This window comes from Antennarius striatus, chromosome 11, assembly GCF_040054535.1.
Source record: "Antennarius striatus isolate MH-2024 chromosome 11, ASM4005453v1, whole genome shotgun sequence".
Lineage (NCBI taxonomy): Eukaryota > Metazoa > Chordata > Actinopteri > Lophiiformes > Antennariidae > Antennarius > Antennarius striatus.
The window spans coordinates 14,697,751-14,724,347 of record NC_090786.1 but is presented as its reverse complement, the minus strand read 5'-3'; the positions used below and the strand labels follow the sequence as shown (position 1 = coordinate 14,724,347).

At 37.7% G+C, this 26,597-nt stretch overlaps 1 protein-coding gene across 2 annotated transcripts in view; it reads right to left on the bottom strand.

Annotated features, from left to right (window-relative positions):
* The window catches only part of col19a1 (collagen type XIX alpha 1 chain), a 97,251-nt gene that overhangs the window by 64,682 nt on the left and 5,972 nt on the right, over window positions 1-26,597 (bottom strand). For both annotated transcript variants that reach the window (XM_068327644.1, XM_068327645.1), the window contains exons 5-16: window positions 23,203-23,326; window positions 22,814-23,089; window positions 22,189-22,269; window positions 21,489-21,608; window positions 19,106-19,168; window positions 14,880-14,924; window positions 11,468-11,512; window positions 4,221-4,274; window positions 2,466-2,501; window positions 857-886; window positions 747-773; window positions 179-232 (exon numbers count right to left, since the gene is read on the bottom strand). In XM_068327644.1, the coding sequence (XP_068183745.1) occupies window positions 179-232; window positions 747-773; window positions 857-886; window positions 2,466-2,501; window positions 4,221-4,274; window positions 11,468-11,512; window positions 14,880-14,924; window positions 19,106-19,168; window positions 21,489-21,608; window positions 22,189-22,269; window positions 22,814-23,089; window positions 23,203-23,326 (955 nt within the window). The remainder of the gene's footprint in view (window positions 1-178; window positions 233-746; window positions 774-856; window positions 887-2,465; window positions 2,502-4,220; window positions 4,275-11,467; window positions 11,513-14,879; window positions 14,925-19,105; window positions 19,169-21,488; window positions 21,609-22,188; window positions 22,270-22,813; window positions 23,090-23,202; window positions 23,327-26,597) is intronic.

Genomic DNA, 26,597 nt, shown 5'->3' with positions numbered 1-26,597 from the left:
TCAGACAACAAGCCCAAACCTCCATTTGTCTATTTGCAGGCTTCACAGATCATCGTCACCCCTTCCCAAAAAAACAACAGCCACTCAGCTGCTGTTTGGCCTTTCCTCATCACAGGTCCCCACAGTCGGCGACAGTGAGCTGGGCCACACAACTAGTGGATTGTTTCTGTTTACTCACCCTTTTGCCCTCTTTGCCTGCTTCCCCTTGCTGTCCTGGCACCCCAGCCAATCCCTGTAGGAAAGACAAGCACCATAGTGAATTGGGTGCTACAGTCCTGTGCATTTGGCATTAAAGAAACAGATAGGCTTTGTTTCATGTAAAAAAAAAAGTAAAAAAAATAATGCAAACAGATGCTAGGGCCACATGTTCGTAGCAGACCATTGGATAACTAGTGGGCTGATTTGCAGTGATAGGAAACAGAGCGTTGTCTTAGTTAAAATCACATGGAGGGAGGATGTACAGCTGTAGTTTCCATTTACACTTGTGAAGATTTTCTAGGTTATTTCTTTACGATCTGCTTAATGGGCAGTTAGGAGCTTTATTCCATTATTCTGCACAAAATCTAAAGTTAATCAAGGTTCATGCTGAGATATGACTTTGTTTTGAAATTCTTATGAAAGGAAATGTTTATGGTACGTCAGTATAAAAGCTATTTAAACTACAATGTGTTTCGGTTTTCTGATTTCTTGGAATGTATGAATGTATGTACAAAAACAAGTCATTTATTTGTTGATTCATTTATTACCTTCTCTCCTTTGTCACCTTGAGGGCCCTGGGTATGGTAAGTAAAGAATTATGTTAGTAAAGAAAAACAACATTTTTAAGTGGAAAGTAATTTGAATGTAATTACAGTACCTGATCCCCTTTGAGACATTCTTTTTCAACCTAGGAATGAGTAATAAACAGATAATGGTAGTTGCTATGAAAAGCATATCCAGTTTTATTCATATACATTCAACACATTCCGTCATTTGATATTGATCCTTGGCTGCCATGACCTGCAGAGACACTATGACAAAGCTATCACAACTCTGCAGACACCCTGCTGGTCACTGTCAGGAAAGGGCAGACAGTCAGCCATCCATGTGGACATTCTTCAAATGTGTTTTCCTGAGATTGTCATGTAGAAAGCAAGCAAAACATCTATCTATCTATCTATCTATCTATCTATCTATCTATCTATCTATCTATCTATCTATCTATCTATCTATCTATCTATCTATCTATCTATCTATCCATCCATCCATCCATCCATCCATCCATCCATCCATCCATCCATCCATCCATCCATCCATCCATCCATCCATCCATCCATCCATCCATCCATCCATCCATCTATCTATCTATCTATCTGTCTACATGTATCTATCTGTATAAATATAACATATATTTTATATATTCTATGTATAGATATTGTATGTTTATATAAACACTATATATATGTATATGTACTGTAAATACAGTATATACAGTGTATACTCAACATATACGTATATTATATAAATATATAAATATATTATTCATTCATTCATTTTCTCAACCCGCTTCATCCGCTTGCGTAGGTTGCGGGGAGCTGGAGTTATATATATACACGCACTGTCTACATATACTGTGTATATATATATATGTATATATATATATATATATATAAATAATATTATGTATATTATATATGTATATGTTGAACATATATTTATTCACCGACTTTAGTATACATATTGTTGGCTCAGTAACTGACTCCCTTGTGACGAGTGCGTAATTACTGTATCTGACCACCGACAACATCCCTTTAATCTCCAGTAGCCTTCATCTCACTAAGAGCATGTGTTTGCATCTGTGCCCACACATACCCTGTAAGTGTTGATATGTGACTATGACGGCATCTGCGGCTGTCTGCTCACATGTACATTCAACTTGTGTGTGCACTGGAATGACCACATTTGCGGGTCAAGATCTCTGTCCTCTGAATTTTACAGGACCACAGGAGCAGCACCAGTGTAGCTGCTCCAATTATAAGATTGAAACACACCCAAGAAGCACTGTGCAATGCTTCTTGGGTGTCCGTAAATGCAAGATGTCTGCAGGGACACCCACCAACTCAGTAAGCCCATATATGAAACAGATGGTGACTACCTGTCACCCTCCCTTACCAAGGCTTTGAGTCCAATTGTTCACTGCATGGCTGGTCATGTCTGTCCCTTTTGGCCTGAGTTAGGATGCCGGCTGAGCCCTGTCTATCTGCTCCATGTTTGACCCATTCCCAGGTGATGGTAATGTGACACAGACACTGCCTCACTTTCCATCCATGTAGGACGGCTGTTTCATCATTGTGCGTGTACTGCCTGGTCAGCCAAAAGGCTACGATATTTACAAAGCTCAGCCATTTTCATGTCACACCTGCATCAGTGCAGTTCAACATTTCCAGGTGGTTTTATGACATACTAATACAATGGCATGAACTTACAGTCAGCCCTGGAGCTCCAGGCAGACCTGCATCCCCCTGTGGCAGGAGATAATAATTAGTGAAAACTCCTAAAACTTCACCCATAATCCCTTGGCTCAGACTAAATCAATATAAAATATTTTTGCCCTGTTGACATTCTGTCGTGAAGAAGATATGTATACAGCATATAGGCAGTCATAAACAAAAGTTATGTGTTACTGAGGGCTTTATGTGGAATGTACAGTATGACTGTATGATGACTTTCATGCTGTCAGACAACTGGCAGGTGGGTTGTTACTATTAATTGCAACAGGCCTTAAAATAAACACAGTCATACTATATCATGTAGAAGCTTTGCAGCATTAACAATGGACAGGTATGATAACACTTCTTGGTGACTGTGACATACAGGCAGTCAAGAGAAGTCATATAAGGAAAGGAGTAGATGTATTTTGACGCCAGCATAGCCTAATGTAAGCAATGATCTCAACACGCTTTCTGCCTCTCAGTATGTTCAGATAAAATCCATGTATCACTATGTAGCATTTTTGCAGTTGTCTTCCATTTTCATCACAAATCTAAGTTGATTCCAGCAAGCAATGAGTTGAGAATATATGGACTTTACAACAGGCAATACGCTTTTATCAGATATAGATGACAGGAAAAAAGGGGGGGCTTGTAGTTCATATCCAGTTTGTTGTCTAAATGAATGTCACAGCTAAAATATGCCTGCTACGGGATATTCAGGGGACTCATTACTTTATGCTTCCAAATCTGCTTCCCTCTGTCAGCTTCAATACCAACAAACCTACTCCCCAACACCCCAGCCCCCACCCCCATCTGGAAAACAGGATAAAATACCCTGTGATTCTCTGTTGTCTTCACGGAAACGCACAGACCTCATTATAACTTCAAGGCTGGCAGACGGAGCGTTGCACCTACAATTACGTGGTGAGAACTTCCAAAAGACAACAATAACAAAAAAGGCCAGATACGAGACGAAAAATAAAAGAACGATAGATATGGCAACTAATTATGGGAAAAACATTTCATCTCATACATGGAAAATAATCCCACTGTGGGATGAAGGGAAAAGACAAACTTTAATAAACTCAATATTTTTTTTTCTGCAGTGCAATCTAACAATCTAATTCATGTCAGTGATGTCAATGAACAGACTTTAAAAAGATGCAGATAAGTAAAAGGTTACGCATTAAATTCTGTGACATTTCAGCTTGTGTTTAACTCCCATACTTATGAAACCAAGACATGCATAACTGCTGGTTCTCTAATTATCAAATCAACAATCAAAGTCCTCAAGCAGGAAGGCAATAGTAAGCAATACACATTTTTGCTGTAGGCTATAGTCCCATAAACAACATTTAGCAAGTGTGAGATAAAGGGATTTTGTTGGGTATGTTGATTACAAACAGCAATCCTTATGAATATACGAAAACTGAGCAAACACAAAACATAGAGTGTAACATTTTCTCTAGCCCAGACTGAAAACTACTCTATGAGCATCCATAAGGTCTCACTAAGTTATGATGGCAATAACACTATTCGTTAGTTAGCTGCATTTGGAGAAGCAATCATAGCAGCACTTCAAACAGATGGGCAACCTTGTACCAGCGACTGAGATAGCAGCTCATGAAAGTCAAGCAGATTCACTTCAAGTATCAGTTTTAATTAAAAAAAAACCCACAAAAAAAACAAACAAACTAACAATTATGGTACAAAATTGTCAAAACCAGTACGCATGACAGACCCACTCACTTTGATTCCTTTGGGACCAACAGGACCAACTGGTCCTGGGTCACCTTTCAGACCCTGGGAACAAAAACGTACAATGCATTCAAGTATGTTCCTTTTCACAGGAAAGAGATGGATTGAAATATAAGTTTGAAAAAATTATGTGTTATTATGCGTCAGTCTGCTGACAGAAGACATGTGTCTCATGCAGGTGTGAAATTCTCATGCTGTCACAACCAATCAGCGGGATAAGACCAAACAATGTCAATCATTATACTACATGTACTAAATGTCTGCTGAGAGATTTACAACCAGCTAGTTACAATGTGTTTAGCCCCAGCACCTTCTTTTTTCTCACCCGCTGTATTTGGTTTAGCAAGGACGGGGATTGTCATTGCCTTTACACCTTGAAGCAAAGAACCTGGGGGTAGAATTGAGCTATGCGGGATCAGGGCAAAGTCAAGCCTCCTGGTGGTGACATGTAAAAGAAGGACAGCTGAGATAAAGAACGATGACTGATGAATGAGGCTTGACACATATTGACAGGCTAAATTTGCAGCAAGCCTTGTTAGGTGTGACACATTTGGGCCAGTAGCAGCAACTCATTGAAATAGATTAGGGAGAGGACAGGAAAGATAGGGAATATAGGCAGTGCGCAAAATGGCTCTGAAATACAACACTTTATCATGGTTAAAATTTGAGCTGGAAAGCTATAAATAGTAAATTAAATATCTGTAGATGATGATTACATACCTTCATCAGATTGAGCCTGACTTCACCAGTTACTAATTCATTGGCTGCTCCCTGCAAACCTCATTGTAAACGCTGCATTTTGAAATCTTGCTTATATTTTCCACTTGCAGTGACATCGCAGTGATGTGATTTTAACAAACTGGATTACCTTGTTTGAGCCTCAAACCCACAGACATCCTCACTGATATGACAGGTGTCCTATGGGTGTACATAAGAGCCCACTCTTTATTAAAATCAACGGCTTATACCCTTTGTTTGCTTCTATTTTCCATTTCTTACTAATTACCATGTGGAATGACATCATCTGTTCCATGACAAAAGGTCATGGAATAGATGAACTTGATATATCAACTTGAAAAAGAACATCTGAATTTGATCAAAAATTTGCAGATGAGAATAAAATAAATGTTACACTATAAAATATTTGAATCATATCATACTGCAAATCAAAGTCAATTTGTCTTTTTTCTCTTTACAATCTAAAAATGTTTAATTAAAACATCAGGAAATTCCATCAAACTTCTTTTCACTTCCCTAGAAGTTCTGATCCAGCATCTTCATTTAGCAGATATTTAAATTAAAAACCCTATATTGGTATATTTTATGCTGTAGATAATTAAATTTTATGTGGGTTAATTCACGTGAAACACAATAAATATTAGCTTACACTAGGAGGTCTATCCATCACCAATATTATCTTCCTTGGACTGTCATATTTAACTTAGAAAGACTATAAAATACAATTACTCTGCCGATTTTCATGGTCATGAATATTTAAAGAATATTTACATCACTATTTCAAATTGAGCTTCCCCTCACCAGCATCTTCCCCTGCACATTTCAGACACAAGACACAATATTAACAGGGACTGCAATAATTCAAACTGAATAATGCAACCAGACTTGTTCAATGTTGTGAGAGATTTTTCCTATGGCACATGCCTCTTATCAGGAACCTAATTCCGGTCATTTTCACCCTGTTGACATGTATTGAATTAGACACCGTTTCTTACGCGGAGATTTGCCACTGCTGCAGCTCCTCTGTGTGCAGAGCATGTGCTCTGCTGGAAAATATTGTAATTCCAACTGTTACCATCACAGTTTAACATCAAAGCTTCAAAACTGATTATGTTTGGCAATGGTTAACAGTGGACTCTCTAAACTAATGCCCAGCAATGCTCATTTTCCAGTGGTCCTTGCAAATTTAATATAGCATAAAATAATTTTTGATGAATAACAAGGCATGACTCTGGAATTACCCAGATTAATCCAACTCTGCAGCGTTTGCTATGACAGGACCCGTAGAGCTATACTGGACTTGGCTTTCTTATAAATAACACGAACAAGTGCAATGAAAAGTGAGCCATCATTTTTTTTTCTGGCAAAATTTTTTTGCCTTTCTCACAAATTTTAAATTACATCTTACTCTGGAACACATAAAAGAGCCTCATACTGTTTATTTGTGCTTAGTCTGTTTGATGATTTACAATAACATTCAAATATTTCATATTCTCATTTTGTCAAAGAGCTTTAATCATATAACTCTTCAGCACGGATGTTATTTTGATCATACATTGTGTCAAGTTTAATTGTTCAATCCTCACAGAGCAAAATGAGAAGCACCAATTTTATATAAACTGAAGATGATAACAAATAACTTTGTCACTTAAGTAACTGCAAGACTAAATGTTGGAGTAGAAAAGAGATTAGAACTAAAATGCACATGTCACAATAGCGTCATGGTCAATGTTTTCAATGACATTAGCATTAAGAAACAACATAAACTGGGTTTACTTGTCTTCTTCATGCATCCATCCACACATTCACTACTCAGAAGGAATTTCTTGGAACCTATTTTTGTATTTTTGTCATACTGATTTGATTTTCAAAAACAAAATAGTACTTTTAATGCATAGTAGGTAACAATATGATTTAAAAATTCAAACTAAATGTTTAAACATATTTGTTTGCAAAACAATGTCAGATTTTTATCTGATCTACACCATTTTAAATAAGCTCAACTGACCAACAGTGCATTATTCGATTACGATGTGCTGTATGTTGATGATTGTCTGGAGTCCCTGGAATAGGAGAGATATAATGACTCCTTAAGGGACCAGAATTTTTAATCATCCCCATTAGACAAATAATCTATTTAAGATGCTGTCCTTCTGTCTAATGGACTCATTCCTGAGCCCACAGGCCCATTTCAGGTACAAAGTGACATGGAGGAGGACGTGGTTCAGAGGGGATGAAAGTATTGTTATCTTTTCTTTTTTTTTCAAGCCAAGGGCTTTGCTGTAATAATTCAAAAATATGGAAGAATGGAGAAGGGACTGGAAGTCTGATGGTGCTGGCTGTGTGGCTGTGATTCCTGCAGCACGAGTTCAGAACACTGTGGGGAGCTGTGTACACTTGTCTGCTAATTACACACAGTACTGTGTCTTGTCAGTCCTTTAGCGGTGGGACCACAAAGTAATCTGGCAACTCCCCAGCACAAGACAACTAAAGCAATCAAATAAAACAGAGTCAGAGAATCAGGATGTACAAATGCTTCCTAATTACATTTACTGATACCTTTTCCCAAACAGGTCAGTGTCCTTTCGTGACAGAAGAAAAATAATTGCCTGTTTTATTTGTACACAACTCAATTATTACAAGTAGTCTTTGGCCTGTTGTGTGTGAGTGGCTAAATTAAAAATGTAGATGTAGTAAACGTTCAGAACTTTCTGGTGGGGGAATGTAATGCTGAATGACAGGCCTTTAAAGCTCCGTGGAACAGGATCTCTAAGTAACATTGATATCTTGAGTGGCGGCCTACAAATGCCAGGGAGGTTACAGTGGGAAATGCCTTTTGTGACTTTCCATTTACTCAGCGATACACCACCATACAAACCCTGGTACAAGACTAATAACACTGACATTCAGTGTGAGAGTAGAAAGCTTATTAGCATGTCTACTATGTGAATAAATAGACTTTAAGGCAAAAAGGCTTAATGGCTGTTATGTGATGACAGAGTACAGTACACAGCCAGAGATCTTCTAGTTTAGCGCATATCATGTTCTATCACTTTACTAAAAGGCATCACTCCTAGCTGAATGCCATATATTCACAAACACAACTTGGATTACCTACATGATAAGAAGTGCACTCCTTCTGTCCCTCAGGACGTGTATCTGCAAAACGATACAAGATCACATGCTCATACGTAGAATTCTGGCTTCTCAGGTGTCAACTCAAGCTTTAAATAAGACACTAGTTTTAAAAATGGAATATGAGCTCATTGCAGTAAAGGGACACATCGGGTGATAGAGTCTGGTGGTTACATTAAATAGGTGAACAAAAATCATTGAGCAATTTGAAACAACTCAAACATCACATATATAATCACATTTAGCCATGTTTTTTATTATATATGATTTTAATGAATAACGCATGAGCTAAAATAATTCTTTCAGACACAATTTAAAAAGAAAACCCTGCATCTGCAGTCCAGATGTTGCAAATATTTTTTTCTTGACTTCTGAGTCACTTAAGACTGATTAAATAAGGTGAGTGGGTAAGAATGGACGCTCTTAATTAGATGAACGGCTCATCTTCATCTGCTTACTTACAGAGGCACTGGGGATACTGGTTTTGATTCATTAATCATGTACAGATTGATGCTCACCGATGAGACATGGGGCTCGCTGACCTCCTATCTTTTCTTCTATGTCCAACCATCATATTAATCTCAATCAAATACAAGGGTTAGGTCAAGAAATCAAATAAATTACAGAAGCAGTGAGGAAGAGTAGTAATGAACATCCCATTTCCGCTTGATTTATGCTGTAATTTCAAGGGTAGAATACAGTATGTGTGTTACATTTTACATCTTCTTGGTTCCCACTCAGTTTTTACGATGGCAAAATGACCTATCCCTCTATCTATCTGTCTGTCTGTCTGTCTGTCCATGGTGTGATTTGTCAAAAAAAATCATTAGAAAATTAATCAACAGGCCTGATTCTTTTGTAGGTTAATTGCAGGGCCTGTGGGCCTAAATTCCAAACAGTTGAGCACTCATATACAGTATAATACGAAAAGACATGAAACATTTCATTTTTTGTGCCGGCCACGACGTGGAAGATGGCCTAATCAGGTTTCAGGACCTAATAAGGCAAATCACGCCAACATGCCAAAAGAATGTAGCCTAATGCGAACGGTCTGCAAAATGTAACATTAACACCCACTAGATTAAGATTTCATTTGTCAGCTAAATGAATCTTTGGGTGTCGTGATGATGACTGGTGCTCAGGTAGGAACTAATGTTGGCCACGATAGGTTTACAGTTTATTGATCGCTGAACACTGACCTCTGAATATTCTGCTATTTGCTGTTAACTATTAGTCAAGTTAACTGAGAAACTTAATGCAAATAAAACAGAGGAATCAAACATAAAGTGGAATTTCGGACTTCAGATTACAAGGAAGTGCATCTGCGCATCAGTAACGTAAGTGATCCATCCATTCATCTACTGTATCTCTCTATCTGTCATTTGGTTGTCACTCTGTGTGTGTGTTTGTGTGTGTGTGTATCTGCATGCCCAACCGTACGTCTTGTTTTTTCTTGCTATAATTCCACCTGAGCATCTCTAATAATGACGCCTCCTGGAGAGGAGCAGGATTGCCTCTTGTCTAGTCACGCTTCATCATTGCCAAATTAGAAACTCATCCCCGGATTGCGTTATATCATTTAAGCAACAAATACAGATATTATTCATTACTATGAAAGTAATATTATGCTGACAAATAATTAAGTTTTTGATTTGTACAGCAGTCATACAAATTAATTTCATACAGATGGTAGACCCCTCCCTACCCAGACATAGTTGAGCTCATTCTGGTGTCCATATGACATCAAATGGTGACTTCTAGAAAAGTGTGGTCCAGCTGCTTTTCATGGAAAACATTTTCTGCCTCTTCATAGTTAACTAGCTCCCAGTTGTTTCTAGCTTATACCACTGATGTCTGTTCAGCTAGAGACCAAGGTGAAACAGTAAGTAAAAGACTGCAGCAAAACAGGTCACAACCAATGCCAAACGTACAACGTCTGACTCAACCAACCACGAACACTCTGATTCTTTTCTTACAGTTTGTCAGTTCCAATTAGAAGGTTTTGCTCTCCATATTTTTATAAAATAAATTTGATTCCATCCATCCAGCAGTCCATTTTCTAATTATCTTTTGTGCAGTCGCTTTTCCGCTTTGCAGGGATTGCTGGAGCTTATCCCAGCTAACCATGAGTGAGAGGCATGGGTATACTCTGGATGTGTCACCAGCGCGTCGTGGAGCCACACGAAAGACGAACAACCACTCGCTCGCACCTACTGATGTTTACAGCAATCAATTCACCTAAATTACATGCTAGATTTGTGAGAAATTAGTATTTTAATGGCAAAAATAAAGAAGGTAAAACAAAAACAATACCAGTCTAGCAATTCATCAGTGCATTATCTATTATTGAATCCACATGTGTCTGTTTCCCGTTTTCACGTGTAACTGTAGAGCAGCAGACCAAAGGCATCAAAGTAAATTTCTTTTACCCTTCACAATTTAATTCATTCTCATTACCACTGACAGAATACTACATTGCTCAATGCTGATAACTTATTCTACAGAATTCTAACAACTTTTTGAAACATCTATTGCCCTTCACAAATTGTAAGCACTTTTTTAAACAGCTAGTTTTGTAAATCTTTAATGAGATGGCTTACGCCTACTAAATACACTGTATTAGACTATAATTCAATTTTCATTCACTTTCACACTTGTGTCTTGTTTTCCCCTCTGATTTCTTACAGTTAGTGCAGAGTGCAGGTACAGCAGGGGGGCTGATTTCTATGGCAGCTGTTGGTCCACTCAGGAAGGTGATGGTGATGAAAAAAACCCTGTTTATAAAGCCATTTTAAAGTGACCATCTGCACAGCTACCATCTCCTGAGACTGGCAAACAAGGGATTTTTCTGTACAAAATAACACCTTCTTTGATTTAGCAAACCCTTTAAAGTATTGTGTATTATTTTTCGCCCACAATAATGTTGTTTAACTCCAAAGAAATCTGCATGTAGTTAAGGAAAATAAAGAACAAAAACCTTTTAGTTCCTGTATTACTTTACATTACATACATTAGTCTCATCACCAGAGCAAGATTTAGAAGAAGTCAATTATGTTTGACCTGAAGTGACATAAAAGGGGCTCAGTGCTATTTGAAAAATTAGTTTAGTCCATTAGTATGCCAAGCCTACAGCAGCATACATATCAATTAATTTCAGTGCAAAAGGACATCGAGTGCTGGAGCACACTTAGATTTACTTCAGATATGACAGGCACCTGAAAACAGCCACACAGAAAACCGGGCTTCTACCCCCAGGCCATCACACAGAAAATGAAAAGCCTATAAGAATTGATTCCCTGACGAAACTAGATCTGGCTGATGCGCTATGTATGGAATATATGTCTGCTGGAGATAGTAGTCCTTACCTTCTTCCCATCGATTCCCTTTTGCCCTTCTAATCCAAGTTCCCCCTGTAATTACAAGATGGAAAGTTTAAAGGCAAAGAAAAGACCCTTCAAAGTTAATACTTCATTTTTTTTTTTTACTTTCACACTCAGAAGGGTTGAAAGACGGCAACATTTATTTTATATCAAATTACTTTCTAAAAGTTATTGTGATCAAACTGGCTGCAATGCAAAATTACAGAGGACCAGAAAAACTTCATTAATGTTACACTTATTAAAAAAAGACAACAGATGCATTAACCCACACATGCATCTATTAAATGTTCTCCTGCCTCGTCTCTTTATATACCTCACTTGAGTCATGATAGATCAACTGCACGTATATAGCCTAATATTACAAATCACCAATTTTCCTGTAGGGGTTCTATGTCTATACATCATGTGACACTAATCACCCCAGAGTCTTGTTTCAGATAAGAAAAAAAAAAAAATACAGACAAACAACAGTCTTGTTAACAAAATTTAAGGACTATGCACATTCATGATAACAAAATTATAGTTTTATTTCCAGGAGACTTTGACCTATTTTCAACACTAGCAGATGTACTGTCATTTCAAGATTTGATCCATCATTTGTTCTTACCAATATTTATTTATTTACATATATTTATTTCCATGGATGGGATTGTAGGTGTAGGTATTCATGCTCAAAGAGTCATATTATGAAGGTCAAACAATCACAGGAGCAATTCTTTTAAGCGCAGAGAAATACTGAGGAAACTAAGCTGGTTTGGCAGACATTTGTCAGCTGTAAATATAACTGCGCTGAACAAGTATCTACAACTTTTTATTGTGTACTCATTGGTGTCATAAAGATAAACACCAGACTCTAAAATGCACTCACAGCTCAGCTTGACAACGAACCACACATTTGGAGCATGACCGCACTGACGAAAAAACAAGCTTAGGACCTAGATAACAAATTCCCAGCAATAAAGTTTGCTTAGTGAGCCCAGTGCATCAATGCAGCTTCAGCAAAGTCTATAGCATGTGTAAGATTATATGCTGTCAGGGAATAAGCTGCTGGAGGCTTATTTCCACAAATATCTTTCTGATTACTGATTCTTCTCAAGCTACCAAGCCTCTACTTTCCACACACTCTGCCAGAAATGTATGAGATGTTTTGGAACTTGTTGGATCTCTTACTGGAGTATAACCTTTATAGATTCATGAACGGTGTTGGCCCACAAAACCCACATAAGGTGCTGTATTATAGTGTCAAAAGGAAACCACATGTTAAAAGCCAATTTGGATTTGTTTATCTATAAAGTCTGGAAAAAGGCCCAGCTACAGTCTCAGAACGTACTACACAATACTACAGCACTGCACAGTAATACTGTACAATTCAATTCTCATTTGAAATCTTTACTAACTCTAAATTTGTGGTTACTGTTTGGACAAATGATAGCTTTTATGATGGCTGCTCATGGAATGCAAGACCAGTTTTCACAGACCTCAGTGAGCGGATCAGTCATCTTTTAAGATGAATACTTTAAGCCAACCAGCAGAAATACATTTTTTCATTCATTCATCGTCAATTACCTGCTCCGGCACTGCATGGCCCACCAATCCAAAACTGACTGAGGGCATGAGGCAGGGTACACTCCCGGCGTGATGCTAGTGCACCGAGGAGCCACACGTAAGCAGACAACCATGCACACACACACTTACACTTACAGGCAATTTGGTATCACCAATTCACCTAAGCTGCATCTTTTTGGAGGTGGTAGGAAGCTGGAGAACTTGGATTGACCCCACGCAGACATGGCGAGAACATGCAAACTCCACACAGACTCACACGGGACTCAAACTGAGAGTCGCCTTGATGTGCGGAAACAGCGCTACCCACTATGTCACCGTGCCGTAATTTCAGAATGCATGGACAACAAGAAGGGTGTTAACTAATTTTTGGCACTTCAGCTTGTTCAACCTCTTTTTCATCTTTGTGTACGCTGCTAAATAAAGTAATAATGTTTCCTAACTTAACTGCTAGAGTCTTCTATCTGGGCTAGAAATAGAAACTAACATCAACACTCATTGTGTACATCCTAAAAAACTATTTATTTATTTTTTATTTATTGACAAAGGACTCCTAATTGTGGTTCTGTACATTAGTGTTGACATCAATGTTACTTGTGGTGCTGCTGATCTAGACTTGTCTTGTATGCTTTTGTGTAATATCATAGCTTGAGCTCCTGGAACCCATCTCATTGGAGAGATGAGGGCCTCATCAAGGCTTATTGGATAAGAAAAATATGACTTCAAATTGTCATTAATGGATTTTCTGGACACAACTCCAGGATTAAACCATTTTACACATCCAGAAACAGTAATTTATTGGTACAATCCACAGTGCAATGCCAGTGATCACTTGAAAGCAATGAGATATCTAGTAGATAGTAGATGTGGTTATTTTCCATTGCTGCCTATTCTATCCCACAACCTCTTGTTCATGAAAGTACTTTAAGCTATTGTCACATTAAGCCACTGAAACAACAAGTAGGGTTGTTTTCACAATAAATGGTGCTTCCTAGTTGAGGTCCTCCTTGACAGAAGTAGTTTAACACAGGTATTGAAGACATTTCCAAACTGAAAAAAAATTCAACAGACAGGAGGCAAATTCACAACTCTCAAGGACTGTGACCATCACAGCAACACAGAGCTTGAAAACAAGCCATTTTTCAACATTTATATCCTAATTTAAATGTCTGCAACTCCTAACTGTCAGTATCAGAGGGGTGGGTGCAGACAGATATATATGTATTGTATCAAATATCCATCAAGGCATGAAAGCAATCTGTTTTCATCCAGCAGCAGAGAGGTCCAACAGGTTTACCAAGAGGGCATAACTGAGACTGAGGCAAACAGAGAGAGATCCAGCCCCCTGCATGTATTCAGCCTGACCATCGAGTAGAAATAATTCAATCCATTACTGGCTTGCCACCCAGGAACACTGCCAACTGTGTCCAATGCCTGGAAGCTGAGCCAAACCAGCAGCACCACTGCTTGTGACAGAACCCATCTCTGTAACAGCACCATTCACGCATTGCCAACCAGGCACCCACTAGCTTGTTTAATTTGGTTTTGAGATTGCTTAGTTTTCTGTGCCCCTGTCATAGGGTCAGCACAAAGCAAGCTCCTGATTCAGTCCAATGATGTTAGAAAATCATCCCAGATAGGGACAGCCCAGGCTCCATAAATCATTGAATAAAGAGTGCCATCTGCTATTCACCACATCTGAAAGCTACACACAAATAAACAAACCTAAAATCAGCTTGAAATCTTAACTTGATTTACAAGATTGACAAAATGAGTTTGTGTCACCGGAATTTAGAAAAACACTGGGGGGTACTGAGATTGGTGAGTAGTCTACCTTGTGTCCTGGGTTTCCCTGGGAGCCAGCCTCTCCTGTTTGCCCCTGTGGTGAAAAAAGAGGAAAAGAAGAAAATAAAAACAAATCAAAAACAAGGCAACAACACAGAGTAGTTAGAGAAAGGTTTTTCATTCACACGTTAGTGGCTAGCTTTATCAAGACTCATTGTTTTGCCGGTGATGTTGCTACTACAGCTGTTCCTGATGTTCCTCCTGACACAGTGGCTCAGCAGCTGCAGAAAGGGATAGTATTTCCTAACAACTGGAAAGCACAAACCTGAACATTGCTCACTGTGTCATTTCAAATGTTTTCTTTTTTCTTTTCCTTTTTTTTAAGGAAAAGGAAGAAAACCTAAGACCGAACAATATCATTAAAAGGGAAGATTTTGCACTATTTTGCTTCAAAGGAAAAACCCCCACAAAACCTACACATTCATAGTCACATGTCATCTCTAGCTCTGTTTGTTAGAATGCATGAGCTTTTGTTTAGAACCATGAGATGTCTGTCTATTTAAGGAAGAATAGTCAAGTCAAATCAATTGTCAAGAATATTCTTGACAACTTCATAGACTTTGTTTTTATACATACATGTAGAATTGATTCAATACTAAGAATACAAAAAGATTTTGTTCCCAAGGACTTCAAAGCTGCCAGTGAATACAATGTCAATGACGTGCATGTTTTACAGGACGTTTCTTTTATTCTGCTCTCATTTCAATTTGTTCAACCTTGGATACAAAACCTTTCTTGAAAAGATAAAAATATTTCTATACAGGTAGTTCTAACAGGAACAATGGAAGTTCTGACTTTGGTGTGAATAATAAACTACATCGAGTGAAGTTCCTGGATTTATTCTTTTTGCAAGTACAATGGGTGTAAATTGAATTGGAGGGTACTAATTGAAAACACAAGCCAAAAGGGCAGTAGAGTTGTAAATGGTGCAAAAACAAATTAAGGCTGTTGTAAAAGGGGAGAAGTTTTAATTTCACCATTATGTCTGTGTTTTATTATTTTGCATGTACATGCAGGAGCAGTAAATCTAGTAATACGAGGGTTTATGTGCAAGGCCGTAGAAAATGGATTTCCTTTCAAGTAAGCTGCATTCTTATAACCCAATCCTTATCTTTTTAATTTCCTTAGGGATTCTGGATTAATCATAGCAGTTTAATCCCTTTGCATTGGACTACAATTCTCCATCAACCCCTGACTGTAATGCAGGATAGTACATTTTGTTGGAGTTACCCAGCCAACTAATCCACACACACTTCCCCAAGAAGCCCTCTCTGCAGGTCACAAACAGTGGCCCATAGTTGCCATTGTGGGTGCTTCAAATGTTCCAAATTGCACAAGATGTCTGATTAATCTCTACAAAGTCAAGCTAAATTGCTAATAAGTATACTCTGACTACTTTTTAATCTCAAACAAATTCTTATATCCCTAATTGAAAGGTAATTGCATCAGTTGCTGGAGTTTTTGCCCCTTTCATGTATAATAAAATACATTTAAAAGAGTGCACTGCTGTTGCACATTCACAGACACATTTAAGTAGATAAGGGATCAATATGAGTAAAATAAACTTTGGCAGATGTGCATCATTCCAAAAAATGTACTGTAACAATTAATGTTGCTCAGTTCACGCAACTTTTCTTGCTTTTCGATCAGTGGTGGGTTCATATGAATATTTGAAATTCCTGTGAGATGTGAAGACATTTTGATAATCAGCAGCATTTTGTTGTCTTAAGATGTTTGTTCACTCTGATGGATTATTCTGTCATAACTTTTAATAGAGCTAAACCAAGATGACTCATATTCAATTTGTTCAAGTGTCACCAAAAACTCTTTCGACTAGGTTGATCAGTCATGTACACAGTAAATGAAATGATCTCATGACAGCTTTGTCCTTTCACTAAATATTGAACTAGCTACAGAAGAGCAGTCCTTTATTTATTATTAATTATTTTGCTTATCATTTTATCAAATGCAGCGATTTAACATGAGTAAGAGTATTTTGTTTTGTTTTTCAGGTTCACAGCTCATGCTCCAACCACAAAGGGATAAGGTGAAAGATGATGACAAACATTTGAAGACACAAGTTGGATAAATTCACAATTCAGGTTAGACATTCTCATCCGTCATATAACAAATAGTAATATATACTGTATACACCAAATGATAACACATTCTCAACCCATCAACCATAGTAACCATACAGACTGAATGATATCATTATGTTTTAACATCCATCTGAAATACAAGTCAGTTACCGGAACATTCTTTTAATCCACACAATGGATCGACGATCAGTATGATAATGACTAAAATAAAGTTTTGTGAGGGTTAATGGTGGCGTGCTGTCACCATCTGATTAGTCCTGTTTTCCAAGACCAAACTAGAGATCCTTGTCTGGAAAGTGAAGCCCTGATCAGGTTTTCCTTTAACTTCATTGATTCAGTGTTCGGGCCTGTAATAGAATTTGCTATGAATTTTGGTCTTCAGTCACTAAAATAATGGTGTCAAGTATTGATTTATTGAAGACTTGAAATTAGATTTCAGATGTTAACAGTATGACTCATAGCACTACATATGATTCATAGAACTAATAGAAAAAGAAGAGCAGGAGCGTGGTAAAAAAAAAACAGCTGTTTGTTGGACACTTCTAGTAAAAAATAAAAGGTAAATGGATTTTTGTCTGGATCAGAAGGACACTAAACACACTCAGATACACTAACATCATAAATACATGTAATTTTTATGGATTATATTTTACATTATATTTTATGGATTCTTTTCGATGAATTTTGAATGTTCAGATATTGATAAGTAATACAACTTGAAAACTCTAGATAAAATTCTAGATTTTTCCCACCAATTTAACTGAAAATAGTTAATTTGTTTGTTGTATTTTGACATTTTACAAAAAGAGAAACAAACAAAACAAAGAATGAAACAAACAAACAAATGCTGGTGGAAACATTATGACCTTGACAAGCATAAAAATAGACTGGAATTTGATCTTAAACCATGTTTAACCAACTTAACATGAAAGCTTACAATGAAAGACAATCTGAGCAAGATTTAAATAAAGCATGCCTACTAAGAGTCTCGTTGGATAGACATCAGGCCTTTTGTAAAATCTAACATTCACTGATCCAGTTTCATTATTGGATGTACCTGTAGTCATTGCGATACAATTTATTCCTTTAAAAAAAGGTTTAAAAAATTCCAATTCCTGGTGTTTACCCGTAGAATACAACATAATTGCACTCATCCAGACAGCACACATACATATACACTCTATCTTCCAGGAATAAGTGAAAAAAAGGGTAGCAGACATCCTGCAGATTTTAATCCAACAGCGTAGTCATGTTAATTAGGACCTGACCCCAAAAGCCTTGTGGTCCTATAGGTGTACAGTAAAGAGCCACCATCTGTTCAACTCTATAAATTCCAACCATAGCTGAGCACATTCTCCCTTGGTGCTTTTCTTAACTTTGCTCTGACAGCTAGGGAACACTTTTTGTCCTGACATTGATGGGTTTTTTTTAATCTTCTTTGTCATCTTCCAATCAATACACACCTACAATTTTCAGGGACAAGGCATTTACCATTTAAATTTCCACCGTCTATTGAGCTGTCACAGGCTCTCACCTTTCCGAACAATTCTTAATTTTATAAATAATACGACAAATGTCTGATTCCCACCATACTCACACACCTTTAGTGATTTAGGAAAAACTTCATCTTGTGAAGGTAATTGTATGGTAGAATGTCTAGAGGACATTGACTTCTGAAAATTGTCAGACACCACAGAGATTTGCTTCTTTGAAGACAGGTGTGTCACTCTTCTTCTGACAATGGCTTCAGGAGGAAGTGTAAATTTTTCTAACAGGGTCTTGCTCTCTCACACATTTAGACACGCAGCCGTCAAGCAAAGCCGGTGGTATCCTTCACAGAGAAAATCTGCAGCAGCAGATTATCATTTGGGAGCTAAGGTCTGGCCATTTACAATAAGGGGCACAACACACTGGCCTAGTGATAATACTCCCTATGATTAAATCAGTGTTCCTGCATTATGTATGACTTACAGTGGATATTGACGATAGTTTGGCCCACACACTTCTCCTCTACTGCAGGAACTAAATTGCACCACGAACATTCCATTCACCCTTGAATGTTTCCTTAAAGAAGAAACTGCTTATTTCAAAATTCATTAAATACTGTCCATACCTTTTCTCCTTTGTCCCCCTTTTGTCCTGGAAGTCCAACTACTCCTGGAACACCAGGGTCTCCCTGTACACAAAGTATACATGAGAATTAAAAGATCACTTGCATTACATAACTCCTCTTCACAAACATTTAGGACGTCAACGTATACAGAGGATGTGTGATTATTGTGTTTCAGCTTTGTTAGCTGCTCTCTTGGTGAGCTTCCGTTAAGATGATTAGAGTGTGTGGGAACAGAAAACAAACTAGAACCAAGGCAGTCACAGACTGCAACATTCCTCGACACCCCTGAATTCAAAATTTTACTCTGGCCTACTTGCATAGATGAAAACACTAGCTTTGATCTATGGTCTTACTCACACTGGCCTTCTCCCTCGTCTTTCTATCTTATCCAGTTCCTGAGAATACAAAAGTTGAAATTTGACCTTGATCTAGCTTTTTCAAGGTCAAGGTCATCATCTCATTATCATCCCCTTTGCCGTCCGAGTAATATGCTATTTGTTTCATCTTTCTATCTGCAATGGTTGCGAGGATATTTGGTGGACTAATGGACGAATGGACAGACTAACAGATGAACACACAAACACACAAACACTGACAATCACAATACAGTGCGCCCTCCTTCCTCGCAATTAATGCGTTCCAGGAACCACATGCGATTAATGAATTCTGCGATAGAGTGACAAACTATTTATTTTATTATTTACAGTAATTTAAACATTTCTAACCCTCCCCATACCAATATTAAACCACCTTCTATCTGTATTACCTTTTCACACACTTATCGACTGTTTAAAGCACTTTTTTGTCTTATGTAAGTCCGAGACTCACAGAGCCGAGTGCACTTCCTGATGCCAATAGAATGCGCACACGGTATCACGTGACTGCCTACCAAAAATCCACGACGAGGTGAAGTTGCAGGCTTTAATGCACGAATGTGTGAGGGCGTACTGTATTTCAACCGCTTGTGAGAATGAAAATGGATCAGTCCATCTTATCTTGCAGGTTTCTGTACTCTGCAGTGATTGCAACATCTGCATGTTCACCTGTGGTTAAAATACTGTTTTTGTTTGCTAGCCAATTACTCTATGATGTACTATATTTGCTGTCAAAACTGGCTTTTCTTGGCATTTAAAGTGTGTTATGATACCCATACAGTATAGTACATACATTATAATTATTGATAAAAGCTGTAAACTATTTCCAAAGGTGACGCATATATAGGAAGACGCTAAAGGCTGCAGTTGTTATTAGAAAATGAAAAAAACAAACACGTTTTTTCAAGAAGTTTCAGCAAAGTGTACAATGCAGGTTTTAATTAATATTCCAAGAGGTTCAGTGAGTTGGTCCTCCTTCCCTGTTGAGGCCTCTGGCCCAAAACTCTAAACCATGACTGCAATAAAAAAAAGATAGTAATAATAATGCTATAAAACATAAAAAATGCAGAACTGATTAAAAAAACAACAATAAAATGAAGATTCAAATCTCCAGGATTTGAATCCCAGTCATCTGGCTGAGATTCAATCAACATAAACATTGCACCAAATAAAATGTTGCCATATGCTGACCGAGACAATGCTTTACATTCTTCCTGTGACATCAGTGGGACCTTTGCCCAGTGACGTAAAATCTAGCCAATCCCTTTGTTGACAAATGTTAATACCAGACCTAACAATGAGCCTATAGTTTCCATTAGGTCACAGCCTCGCAGTCCACATGGAAAACCCTTAGAGTCCAGATTTGTTCAGCAGGTCCCTAATTGGTGACCACTTTTCTACAGTACAGTACACCAGCAAATGTAACCCTTGATTTTAGGATAAAAATGCAGAAGTATTGTGTTTGGGTAAAGTATCAAACCCTTTTCTAGTATCTAAAATCCATTTCTACTTATATGAATGGCTGACATATTTACGTAATACATGGTAGAACCCTGTGGTCTAATTCTTATTTGCTAGTTTGATGGTTTATTTGTCGGATTGGTTCCTATATGCTGTTTGTACAAAATATAAAATACATAAAAAGTTGAGTGTGGAATTGGACATCACCTTTGAGCTGTACCATCAAAGCTTTCAGGTGTGTTTTTGCCTTTCAATCCAACATAACTATTTGTAGCTATAAGAAAGTCTTTGGATTTTCTAAGTTTCTGTCAACATATATATATATATATATATATATATACAGTATATACAGTATAACATAATGGAGGTAATATACAATAGCTACACTGCCTTTGATGACAATCCAAGGAAAGTACCCATTGATATAAATGCATTTTAACTTGCTTTAAATGATTGACTGCACACAGTTTAAATCAGTGCTGGTTAGATTTCAATAACCATTACTTTTCATCAATTAGATTCCCTTGTAGTGTGGAATTGATTTTTACCTTTTCAGCTGGACATGGACATCTGTCAGCTGATGGCGAGTCCAGCTGAGACAGCATCTGTGGGAGCTGGGCTGTAACCAGGGGAGGGGAAGTCCCATTAAATGTCTTCTTGGATTCACACTGGATCAATAGGGGGGGAAAAAAAGTCACCATTTAGGCCTTTGTCATGTTTGCTACATGTCAAAGAAACCCAGATCAACTGTAATGCAACATACAGTATATCAAGAAAGCTGATATAAATTTGTACTTGCAAACAATGCTAAATAAATTTTATGAGGTAAACATCAAAGTTTGAGGACTAAGCAGACACTTTCCTGCTCAAGGTTGTGACAGTAACTTTACACTGACATCACAGCATGTTTATGGAGACATGGAATGGAAAGGGGCCATATGACACCTCCATGTGGAATCCCTGTAAGACTAGCTTATTGATTTCATACTGGTGGAAGATCTCTGTTTCTATCAGGGGATGCACCGCCTCATATACAAAAAACAAAACAGAAACACTCAATTATTTCCATATCTGTTGAACAGTATTTAGATTATTGGAGTTTTGCTGAAATATAAAAGAAAGCAAAAATGTATTAAATATATTTCTTTATTATAAATGATAAAGTAGTGTAATAATACTAACTACTCATTACATCCAGTATTTTTATTACAATAAAATGTGAATGTTCTTACTGTAGGATCACTTTACCTTTGGCTCCTGGAGCTCACAGCAATTTTCCATCTCAGCCATGTAAGGGTCGCAGTAGATTAGAATCTGTTTCATTTCAATCTGTGGAGAAGAGTTCTCATTAAGAGACCGTTTCACGATCTCATAATAGTTTCATCATCATAAAGCTCCTCTTTTCTGTTCCACAGCTTCAGAGACAGTTCAACTGTAAGCTGCTTTAACTCCAAAAAGTCTTAGGGTTGTCAATGGTTTAAATACATGATTTTAGAAACCTGAAGTATAATATCAGAAAAGAATTCAAATTCTGCAGGAGTTGTAACTGTTTTTCTTTAGATTTAATAAATTACATCAAAACAAATCATTTGGAATGCAAAATTACTTGTCAGTTTTTACTCAGAGGCAATAGATGACCTAAATCGATGATGACATTTATTTATTTATTAATTTATTTTGGCTTTTGGGAATCAATGAGAATTAGCATTATCACAAGTGACAAAATAGAAGATTAACACAGATAAAGAAAATATGCCCTTGGAATATGTTTTCAACATTTTCAATCTAGGGTGGAATGTCTGTAGATGAAAAATCACTAGATATGTGCAGAAAAAAAATCTTGCAAAGAAAACAATTATTTTGTGGGACATACATCTACAGGCCGTCCGTCTTCCATTCGTGTGGTGATGAGAGTCCGTACACCGAGATTGGTGTTGTCCCTCTCCTCTGTGAGTCTCCTTTCTATTAGCTTGCAGTCCATGTAAACAGACACAATGTTGCTCTGCACAGAAATGCTCAGCTTGTGCCACTGGCGATCAAAGAGGGCGTGCAGGTCACGGCTCTTAAACGTGTAGCGGAGGGTGTTCCTTTGCAGGCCCTGGTAAGAAAACTCCACTGCCTTCATGCCACCATCAACCACAATGGATATCTGTGGTGCAAAGAGGAGATTACAAGTAATTTTCTATCACACCCATTATAATTTAATAATATTTCTAGATACTCAAACTTTTATGTGTATGAATAAAATATAGCAGTGCCCACCTGACTGCTTCCTGATAAGTCGAATATCCGCCAAAGGTACCAACGGTCTTTTTTTGTAGTTCTTCTAACCCGGATGATGGTGACTAGGGAGTACTCGCTTGAAAGCCCATTTGGAAATATTACTCTAAAAAAGTTAAATAAACATTAAATCAAATTACCATCTCACTGAGAATGAAACTCATTAAGACATCATGAAAATGAAGGATAATAAAGTCAAACTTTCCCATATTGAAATTGTATGAAGGCATTCCATCGATAAAATGAAGCAGCCAATCAGCTTTAATGCTCAATAAAATGTTTCAGTATCTTCTTACTAGTGAGTCTTTCACATAAATAATCCCTGACAATTGTGATTCCATTTGGCCTGATGAATTTTATACTAGCTTCCCTATCATTGGCATAATGAAAACATATAGAAATTGATCCAACGTCATGGCAGCCAATCTCTTACCTCGCAGAGATGCTGTGTGTTACAGTTACAGAGGTGATACCGAGTCCAGCGCTACATTTATATGTGTGACCTCAGCTGCTCTGTAAAGTCAAATAACATTTCACAGCTTCTGCATTCTGGCAGAAAATGTACAGCGAAAATGTCGCATATGGATGGAAAAAACAACATTATATTCAAATCACATCCCCTCATATGAATTACAGCTTAGTCCGTAACTCTCAGCCCCCACACCCACATCCCTCCCGTTTCCAAATTTCATACATGGCGTAAAAAGAACAGCAAAACACTGTACCCTTCAAAATCACTCTAACCCTAGCCTTACCTCTACACTCTAGATATAGATTAACAGTCAAACGTGGAAGAGCATAAACATAATAAATCAAGATCAGCAAAAATAATAATAATGCAATGATAAGGTCACCGAGAAGGCAGCATTCAGCCTGGGGAGGGAGAGAGAGAGACTTTTCTCAGACAGGTTGGAAATTAGTTTTCACTCCAATATATCATCTCCTGTTCTCTCTGAGCTTCATATCCTCTTCTATTGTGTCCCTTAAATTCTTTCAGATTTCAGTGTAAACGGTACATGACTAAAATGATAAATATACAAGGTTAAAGCTTGAAAAATTAAATGCTTCTGTGGGAGGCAAAAGAAGGTTATTTGTTGCCCAAGGGCTCGATGACTATTTCAGCAGCGAATCAATATAAGAGGAGGCAGAGTAATATATAAAAATTAGGATTCATAGAATCCACTCAATACAGAATTTTTCAATATTTACACATACATTCTCTGTTTTTATTGTAGGTTTTTATAAGAGGAAGGGGATAACCAAAAGAAAAAAAACATTAAATATTCTATAAGCATGAACAGTACGCTGTAACTTCCTCTGTGGAGCACACACCTCTGAGCTGCTTTCTGTTTGAGCCCTGAAGGTCACACGCTTGATGCAAAGTCTCCAACTAAGTCTGCTCTTATTTCAAAACACAGTCGGTCTAGAGCGCTGTGAAAATGATCACTAAGGGTCAAGGGTTGAGTGACCCCGTTGTGCTCGCGGAGGTCATGTGGGTTTGACACATTTACTGATTCTTTGGAATACCTTCAGCATGTTTATGAGTGATAATGATCAGCCAAAATATGTCTGCGTTCACTTTAACCACTCTGATGCCAAAGTAGCAAAGTACTGTATATTTTTAAATATACTGTGTGATTTTGCTGAATCAGCATCTTTAGAGTTATATGCATTCTGACTTTAAATTAGATTCCGGCTTGGATCCTGCAGTGTGGAGTAGTGATAGTAGTGAGTCCCAAGCCAGAACAGTATAGTTGTCAAAGCAGATGAGGAAAGCAAAGAAACATCTTCTTTAGTAAAGTGTCTTTTAGGAGAGAATTACTTCTGCTTCATATTTAAAAAACCACTTCATGTCCATAATCAGGAGCAGAACAGCAGATCACAGGGCAACACCCCAGCTGCCAGCAGAGTTATAATCAAAACTAATTCCATTTTTACGAGGAAGGGACATGTGCTTTCTGGAAGTTATCACCATGGTTGGAACATCTCTTTGACCATGCATATTGCTTGGCTGACGCTAGCCTTTTTATAATCAGACTCACTAGTTTGACAGCATGTCACAGCAACACTACCGGCCTGGTAGAGAATCTCCCGGAAGCGGATTTAGTGTCCTACCTTGTAAGACATTCTATCCAGGAGGATTCTTTAAAGTGAGACAAAGGAATCAGATTACTTAGGCTAAAACAATCAAATCTCAAATAGTAGTGTAGTTGGCTCACATCCTCACACCTAATCCTCCGTTGGATAAAAGTGGGCTCAGTGATGTCTGTCTATGCATTAGATACATCATTCATGCTAGTGAGTGTAAGAGCTTCCTCTTAGCTGTATGAGGACTTTCTGTGCTTGCCAAAATGAAAGCAGGATGCCATTGAACAGGTCAAATCTAAACCACACTTGTGGGTTAGGTTTTAAAAAAAAAAAAAAATCTGTGTGGATGTGTGTTGCTGTGATGTGTGTGTTGTGTGCATATAAATGTTCCACTGCAGACATATGCTGTAGGTAAATATTTAGATGCGTGTAATGTGCTACTATGGCTATATGCTGTCAATGAATTTGACGCCTCAATATGAAATTATTCATTAATTTCTGCCCAAATGTACATTCATGAACTGTTCATGTCAACTTGGTCGTCTTCCACACACCCCTGCGTAGACACAAGTTAAAATACCTGAGTGTTGATTTAACAGTAAGTTTGTTTAAAGCTGTACCTGGCCTGAGACCAGTCAGATTCACAGTATGGATTGCAGTAAATCCACATGATTAAGTAACTGACACAACAGTCGCAAACCAGTGAAGCTACAGACATAAACAACACATCTCAGTCTTAATTCATCCTTTACACATTTTAAAAGTACTGCAGTTTACCTTTGGCACTTACACATAATGAAAGTAGATTATCATTCTCCATTCAACCGTTTACTTGTCACTACTTGCACTGATGAGAGTCAGCATTCCAAACCCACTAACCGCATAATGAAACATTGTTGTCTCATTCAAAGGAAGTGATAATGGGGAATTTTTAAAAAAATAACATTTATTTGCTTTAATCTTTAAAATGACTGCTTCTTCTTTGTAAGGTCACAGGAAGGCTAGATCATAATCCAGACACCACTGGACAATGGTCAGGGTACACCCTGCGTAGGTTGGAGGCTCAAGACGGCAGAAAGACAAATCATGGGCCAAATCTAGCAAAGGATGCATTTAACTTTTTTAAATTATAATTTTACCAAACTCCTTCATTCAATCATGTGACACTAGGCCTGTCACCCTGCAACACCGACTGGTGGATCTGATCAGTTAATAGATAGTTGTTGTAGTAAAATCTGTGCAGTGCATTTTAATTGTTAGGACAATCTGTGGTGTAGTAGCTGCAGTAA